Source organism: Dreissena polymorpha, chromosome 8 (genome assembly GCF_020536995.1).
Source record: "Dreissena polymorpha isolate Duluth1 chromosome 8, UMN_Dpol_1.0, whole genome shotgun sequence".
In the NCBI taxonomy this organism is placed as follows: Eukaryota; Metazoa; Mollusca; class Bivalvia; order Myida; family Dreissenidae; genus Dreissena; species Dreissena polymorpha.
Window position 1 is genome coordinate 16,195,404 of NC_068362.1, and position 8,756 is coordinate 16,204,159.

The 8,756-nt window shown below is 36.8% G+C and overlaps 1 protein-coding gene across 5 annotated transcripts in view; it reads right to left on the bottom strand.

The window, feature by feature from the left end:
• Nucleotides 1-466: 466 nt before the first annotated feature.
• LOC127841387 (kelch-like protein 3) overlaps nucleotides 467-8,756 on the bottom strand; it is a 94,695-nt gene continuing 86,405 nt past the window's right edge. For all 5 annotated transcript variants that reach the window (XM_052370199.1, XM_052370197.1, XM_052370201.1 and 2 more), the window contains 5 exons: nucleotides 8,637-8,756; nucleotides 8,039-8,146; nucleotides 7,385-7,507; nucleotides 5,966-6,106; nucleotides 467-2,352 (listed from right to left, as the gene is read on the bottom strand). The exon at nucleotides 8,637-8,756 is cut by the window's right edge and continues 87 nt beyond it. In XM_052370199.1, coding sequence (XP_052226159.1) covers nucleotides 2,129-2,352; nucleotides 5,966-6,106; nucleotides 7,385-7,507; nucleotides 8,039-8,146; nucleotides 8,637-8,756 — 716 coding nt within the window. In that variant the 3' untranslated portion in view covers nucleotides 467-2,128. The remainder of the gene's footprint in view (nucleotides 2,353-5,965; nucleotides 6,107-7,384; nucleotides 7,508-8,038; nucleotides 8,147-8,636) is intronic.

Consider the following 8,756-nt stretch of genomic DNA (forward strand, 5'->3'; position numbering starts at 1 on the left):
CTGTTGTAAATAACCATTCGGATGATAATAATGATGACGATAATGATGATGATCATGATTATTATGTCTTTGCTGCTGCAGCTGCTTAGGATAATGCTGTTGATGATGATAATGCTTATGATCACACTAATGTACTTATGATGAATCAATTAGTGGACATTTAAATGGAGCGTTTATGGACACTGAATCTGTTATCCATTTGCTGATAGAAAAAACTTCGGTTGCTAAGTGCATTCTCGCTGGCTTAAAGAAAATGTCTACTTAAAAATTGAAACAACTAAAATCTATATAATAGATTAAAAAAACACGGTGAATTTTTGGGTGATTGTGGAGTATGGGGGTCTGCATCGGCAATATCTCCCAGATAATATTTTGTACTAGTTAACTCTGGCACAATAATTTATGTTTTTTTGCGCCAGGGAGAGTATTGTTCAAATAAATATGTTAGAGGCAAAGTTGAACACAGTTCATTGTGCCCAAAGCCCACTGTTCACAAAGTTGTTATAACACAACGGTGCTGTTTGTCATTAAAGGCAGACAAAAACGAAAAAACGCGTAAAATGGTTTTCAAACGCCAGCATTCTGCAAAGTCCCTTATTTGTATTGAGTATTTAGGCACATAGTTAGACATAATAACAGCTTAAAACAGCTTGATAAGGTATCAAATGAATAATAACAACAGCACCAAATAACGGGTGCCACGCTCGGCTGCGGGTGCAGTTTTGAGTAAATGATCTTGACCTTTGACCTAGTGACCCAAAAAAAGGTGTGGCATGTAGAACTAATCAAGGTGCAGCTACATATGCAGTTTCAAAGTTGTAGGTTGAAGCACTTTGATTTTAGAGCCAATGTTCAAAACCTTGACAAAATGATAAGGTTTTAGCACGACGCGCACGGCGGACGACGAGCTGGCTATGACAATACCTCGGGTTTTCTACGAAAACAGCAGAGCTAATAAGGCAAATTACAGAAATGATATTCTTTAATAAGCATCATATTTAAATGCACCAATACTACATCAAAATAACAACTCAACATTCTTATGAAAATATTACCGTTAATAATTATGAGAAAATCGTCATAATCATGAAAATATCTCAAGCAATAAAGATAACAGATTTACCGTAATTTACCTACAAGGATGTAAAATTTGTCTAATTGAGGTAAAAAATACACACGTCTTTTACAAATTTAAAAGTATCATCATCATAACCGAGAAGAAATATCTAAAGCCAAGAAAAGCTATTTGCTTCAATAACTGAAAAAAGAAAAAACAACAGTTTTGCAAGAAAAAACTCTATAACATAATACAATCTTCTATAATAAACACAACAAAGATGTAATTACATTGAAAATTACAGTAAGAATTTTTCTGAAGTCTATTGTATAAATCTTGTGTATGCCTTATGTGTATTTTTTACACAGTTTTGGAAACAATTAAATAAACATCATGCTGCATTCTATAAACACTCCTGTCCCCAGTGGAAGCGTCAGTTTATTGATAAATTGGTCCATCGGAATAAGTTTTATTCCAAAATTAGGTCAAGGTCAAAACGATGGCAGGTAATGTAAGTATGTTGACAATGTTCAAAAACATCATCCATGCAAGTATGGAAGCCCTGTATAAAGCATTTCTTATTTTAGACGAAACCTGTTTTATTTGGTCAACAAAGACCATGGGCCTTCTGAACCCGCCAACTTCAAAAGAAATCATTGTGTCAATATCAAGGTCAAACTGTGATCTCTTGACGTGGGTCTGGTGATGGTGCTCAAAGACATCATCCTAGCATTTATGTAAGCTTTGAAGAAAGCATTACTAATGAGTGACCTTTCACCACTCAAAATGTGCAGCTCCATGAGATACACATGCATGCCAAATATCAAGTTGCTACGTTCAATATTGCAAAAGTTATAAAGAAGGTTAAAGTTTTGGATTATTTTTTTTTGGCTTTTAACCTTGAAGGATGACCTTGACCCTTTCACCACTCAAAATTTGCAGCTCCATGAGATACACATGCATGCCAAAAACAATATTTTTTTTTTTTCGATCCGGGGGCATAAAAATCTTGGCGAATAAGGCATAAGATCCGTTATTGTATGATGCGGCTTAGATTGTCTGGACACACTTCTACAGTTGAGCTTGGTTCTCAGCTTGCAAGTGTGTATGGTGTCGTTTCAGATATGAAGGTCTGTCAATCAACACAACTCCAGGATAGGCCCGTGCTGTCATCATGCTGGAAGGCAGCAACGTCCACATGTTTTTTTTAGGGTCATAACATTCAACTGAGCTGAGTGCAGACCCACTATCTCGGCCACCCACTACATATAACAATCCATTGTGTGAAACCACACCTGAAAGATATAAACAACAGAAGACGTGAATGAGTGATAAACAAAGATCAAAATATAAAGCCACCATGCAGAGCTTTTTCTCATCATTTTGGTGGTATGATCCTTCAAAACTATTAATTTCTAGATTAACAATCTCTACAACTAAACATAAAAAAATGATAAATTGGCAATTGATAGGCTGGATTTGGGGAAAAGAAAATTTTGCCATCAGGAATATGACCCAATAACAGTTATACAATAAGTAAAAAATCCTAAAAAAATATATATTCCGGTAACTATAATAAAACTTTGCAAAAACATGCTTATCCAGGTAGAAACAAGGGCTGTTCGTAAAACATGTATGCCCCCCATATGGGCTGTCAGTTGTAGTGGCAGCCATTGTGTGAATACGTTTTTTGTCACTGTGACCTTGGACTTTGACCTAGTGACCTGAACATCAATAGGGGTCATCTGCCAGTCATGATCAATGAACCTTTTAAGTTTCATGATCCTAGGCCTAATTATTCTTGAGTTATCATCAGGAAACCATTTTACTGTTTCGAGTCACTGTGACCTTGACCTTTGACCTAGTGACCTGAAAATTAATAGGGGTCATCTGCCAGTCATGATCAATGTACCTATGAAGTTTCATGATTCTAGGCGTAAGCATTCTTGAGTTATCATCCGGAAACCATTTTACTATTTCGAGTCACTGTGACCTGGACCTTTGACCTAGTGACCTGAAAATCAATAGGGGTCATCTGCCAGTCATGATCAATGTACCTATTAAGTTTCATGATCCTAGGCGTAAGCATTCTTCAGTTATCATCCGGAAACCATTTTACTATTTTGAGTCACTGTGACCTTGACCTTTGACCTAGTGACCTGAAAATCAATAGGGGGTCATCTGCCAGTCATGATCAATGTACCTATGAAGTTTCATGATCCTAGGCCTAAGCATTCTTGAGTTATCATCCGGAAACCATTTTACTATTTCGAGTCAATGTGACCCTGACCTTTGACCTAGTGACCTGAAAATCAATAGGGGTCATCTGCCAGTCATGATCAATGTACCTATGAAGTTTCATGATCCTAGGCCTAAGCGTTCTTGAGTAATCATCTGGAAACCATCTGGTGGACGGACCGACGGACGGACCGACGAACCAACCGAACGACATGTGCAAAACAATATACCCCCTCTTCTTCGAAAGGGGGCATAATTACAGCTTTTGCTTAAAATTACACACTTCAAATGCATTCCAATAAGTACCTAATTGCACATACCCATTAAAACAAGCAAATTCGTTGAATTGATATCCCCTTCCAAATAAATTTTGTTTATGGATGGGTGTAGAACTAAAAGAAAAGGTATAAGTGAATGGTTGTGCCTTTTGTCAATATTTTTAAAACTCATCTGTACATGTGATGGGTTTGCAGACAATAAAATGCAGACCACTGTCTGATAATTGAGAACAATTACATCAGGACATTTTGAGAATCCATTTTAGTATGGTATAATCCTTACCAAATAAGGCATTTTTAATCAAAATGTGTGATTTTAACCTTTCTGTGTGCTTATGACCATGACCCTAGAAACCTGGATCTTATATTTGACATTCCAGCTAGATAATGGAGAACAATTGTGGTCAGTAATTAAAGAATCCCTTGATGCATAGTAAAGGAATGACTTAATAATGAATAATTCATCAAAATTGTGACCTTTGACCTCAATGTGTGACCTTGACCTTAGCCCCTAGGATTATGGGTGTTAAATGTGAAGCACCCCCAGATGATTGAGAACAACTATCATGGCAAGTTTCATGGCTTTGGCTCTGCTAATGAAGATAAAGCTCTAAGCTTATATTAACAAGAATTATTTCATAATACAAAGGGCCATAACTCCGTTATTAACAGATGGTGTACAATGCCCTTTGGCGTACATCATCCTCTTATTCATATATATACTCATACCAAGTTTCAATGAAATTCGCCAAAGCACTTTCAAGATATGGCTCCGGACACAAAATTGCCATTTTTTCAAGATACAAAGGGCCATAACTCCGTTATTAAATGATGGTGTTCAATGCCATTTGGCATGCATCATCCTCTTATCCATATATATATACTCATACCAATTTTCAATGAAACTCGCCAAAGCACTTCCAAGATATGGCTCCAGACACAAAAGTGCCAGACGGACGGACAACGCCAAAACAATATCCCTCCGCCTATGGCGGGGGATAATAATTGATTACAGGCATGCAACAATGACCATTTTGTACTTAAGTTGGTATGAAGAGCACAATCTAATAAAAAACAAACACAATCAATAACTTGTTGTTTTTAAACTCTAACAAAACAATGTCTCTGTCTTTCATTCATTTGAAAATTTCAATAATCTTTGATATTTTATGTTCACGCTGGTGTTTGCAACATTTTGACATAGCAGAATTAAAGCTGCTAATGTGTTGTTGGAAAGACAGTTCCTGTTTGTTCTACATTGATTGTTCGTGAAGCCAAACGTTGTCAAGGGAATGTGTCCATGTCACTGATGGCCCGTGTTTATTTATTTATCGCTTAGTATTTACTATAATGATTTATTTCAGTAAAAACAACAATCAGGTTAATACACAAGAGGTAAAATAGATGGAAAAATACACTGGAAACGGTTCTAGTGATTGACAATCAAGTGGAAAATGGGACCTGGAGTCTGTTAATATGGGATTTGGACACGATAAATATTAAACCTGGTCTCAATAGATAATTGACCTGCGAATTGACCTGCATTCAGCGAATATGGGGCCTGGACTCAGTGAATATGGGACCTGGACTTAGTGAATATGGGACCTGGACTCAATGAATATGGGGCCTCAACTCAAGAATATGAGGCCTGGACTCAGTGATTATGGGACCTGGACTTAGTGAATATGGGACCTGGACTCAGTAAATATGGGACCTGGACTTAGTGAATATGGGGCCTGGACTCAGTGATTATGGGACCTGGACTTAGTGAATATGGAGCCTTGACTCAGTGAATATGGGACCTGGACTAAGTGAATATGAGGCCTGGACTTAGTAAATATGGGACCTGGACTCGGTGAATATGGCACCTGGACTCAGTGAATATGGCACCTGGACTCAGTGAATATGGCCCCTGGACTCAGTGAATTTGGAACCTAGACTGAGCGAATATGGGACCTGAACTCAGTTAATATGGGAATTGGACTTAGTGAATATGGGGCCTTGACTCAGTGAATCCTGGGAGTGGACTCAGTGAATATGGAACCTAAACTCAGTGAATATGGGACCTGGACTTAGTGAATATGGGGTCTTGACTCAGAGAATATGGGACCTTGACTCAGTGAATATGGCACCTGGACTCGGTGAATATGGCACCTGGACTCAGTAATTATGGCACCTGGACTCAGTGAATATTGGACCTTGACTCAGTGAATATGGGATCTGGCTATGTAAATATGGGAATTGCCCTAAGCCAATATTTGATTCTGACTAAGTGAAAATGGTTTTTGGAATGGCTAAACATAAACAAATCAACTTGTGATCCAGTGAGAGCTCTACTGCGAAAATTATACCAGACACTCATTGTTCTCTTGATCTTTATAATAAAACAAACCTGCACCATCACGACATATTTGCATGTCTGCCAGTGGCGTCCAAGTGTTGGTCTCATGATTGTACATCTCTATAGATTTGAGGTACCGTTGTCCGTCACGACCCCCTACTGCATACAGCACCCCGTCTATCACTCCAACACCTACACATAGACATTATATACTTCACCACTGTTTATTACTTTCCATTTAGTTAGGAGTTATCAGTGTATTAACTATATGATGTAGCGAGTTTGTACTAGTGTTGACCATGAAGGAATAATTTGAACACACTTTTTATAAGACCAAAAGAAAATGTCACACTTCAAATATGGGATATGTGGACTTACGATTTCAGAGGAGAGAATATTTAAAAGCATTGGGCTATTCAGGTCTACGGAAACCATGTGCACCTCTCGGCTTAGCCAGATATGAACCCAGGGGAAAATTTATTCACCCTTTTAAAACGACCGGTATATACAGAAAAACAGGTTACTGCCTGATCTTTTTGTAATATATCAGGCAAGGCTTAGAATAATATAACGGCGAGGCTTACCAAGCCGTTATTTTATTCGTGCCTAGCCTGATATATTACAAAAAGATCAGGTAGTAACCTGTTTTTCTGTTTATCATACCTCTACGTCCCCAATTTTAAAGAAATAATGAAAAATTGCTAAAAAGCTGCAGTTTTAGTGGGAAAGAATATGACTTAAGTCATTTGACGTGTTTATAATGACGTCATGAGCACGCACGCTTATTATTTGTAAAAAATGTTTTTTAGCTGATTGTGTTGCATTTTGTGTTTAAAATATATAATTTTAGTATCAAACTGTTTAAAAAAAATCTGATTCGATTTTACTAAAAATGATTTCTTAATAGTTGACTCTGAGTAATATGACCATCCTCCACACATGGCTGATATAAGAACTTCCTGTTGACCATGATTTAAAAAAATATATAGGGCAACATTATATCAGGCATATATCAATGCGGTGGTATGATAAATAATTGTATAGTCCTAAAGTCCACTACAATACCTCTGAATAAATGAGGTTCGTGATTCTTGGCCTAAAGGTTTCATGAGACGATTATTTAAATTCTTTTTACTATTTACCTCAATATAAATCATGTAATTCAAAGGGTTAAGTTATCAAACAATATTTTTTTTACAAATCTTAAACGAAGTTTTCCCAAGGAGCATTTCTGTGAAGTTCTGCCAGGCAGTTTTATTTCAACACAATTGTGCAAAAGGTACCATGTGCCTTCTAATTTCAATGTCACATGGTACCTTTTCGCACCAAGTTTGCGATTTAGGAGCCAATGATTTTTAAATAAAAAATATTGACAACAGATACATGCAAATATGCACACACATTCAAAAGGTGAAAATTAAAAGTTATGTATTTCCTGAACAGCTTTTCTATATCAGCCCAGTAACTCACCAGCGGCACTGCGCCTGCACGACATCTCAGACACTGTGGTCCAGACATCATCTACAGGGTTGTAGCGCTCTACAGAGCTGAGAGCTGAAAGACCATCATGCCCACCCACTGCATAGACGAATCCTGCAACAACAAAAGAATTTATCAACTTTAGTTAAAACCAAACTAGAGCTCCCACTAAAGTACCCTGGGTACTACCCATATTATTTTTTGACACAGTTTAAGTCTTTGGTATTTGGTTCTGCATTTTCACCTTTGATCTCAACTAGGATCTTAACCTTAAAGAAAGCCATCTTTACACATTCTATATAAGATAATATTTCTGCCAAGTTATTGAAAAAATTAATTACTCAAAAGCACTGGAAACAAGAGCTTTGACTAGCCTATTTTGACAAATACATGACTTTTACGTTTGAGCTTGAATTGTGCCCTTAAACTTGTATAAGCATGACACAGGGCCATATGACGAGCTTTAAAAAAAAATTACCATCATATAAATTTTGAATTATAGTATTTCAAACCATCTCTACACATCGCACAGAAAAGAGATGATCTATGGACTGACTATCTGACATACCTACCTAACAACGCTTGTTTGAATAAGCGCATAGCATTGTTTTCACATGTTACACCTGTGCTATGTGTAGTATGTACCGTTGAGTACTCCCATCGCCACATAATGCCTCTTGGTGCTCATGTTGGCAATTTGAAACCACTCTCCCGTCTGAACATCATAACACTCAGCAGAGTTGAAAACATAGCCTGAAATAGAGGGCACATATTTCATTATTGGAATTAAATAAGCAAGATATCAACTGTATTATGACATACGGCTGCAATATTTATGAGAGATATTTTAAGAATACTGCTCCATGGGCATTTAAAGCTTAATGAATGCACTTAAACGCACACATGCATTACTGTTTCTAAATAATGCATTGGAACCAAAAATAGATATTAGTGGAATATTTTACATATAAAAACAATATAAATTTTATTGAAAACCTTACTATATTTGATTTAAATTGTGTTAAGCACTCTGACAATACTCATACAATTATGAATAAAGATGTCATATTGAATGTTTAATGATTCATGGACACGTTACCAAAACTAGTGTGAACTATACTATGTAGATGTAGAAAGACTAGTTGAGTAAGGATTAAATATAGTTTTCATTCATTAACTATAAAATACATACAGAGAACATGTTAGAATTGAGTATAATGACAAATTATTAAACTAAATTTACCAAAACGGGGAATCAGATCAAATCCCCCGACAGCATATACGAGGTCATTAAGCACAGCGACCCCCAGGAATTCGCGCCTTTTGTTCATTGCCTCGCAGCTTTTCCATAGGTTCTCGGAGG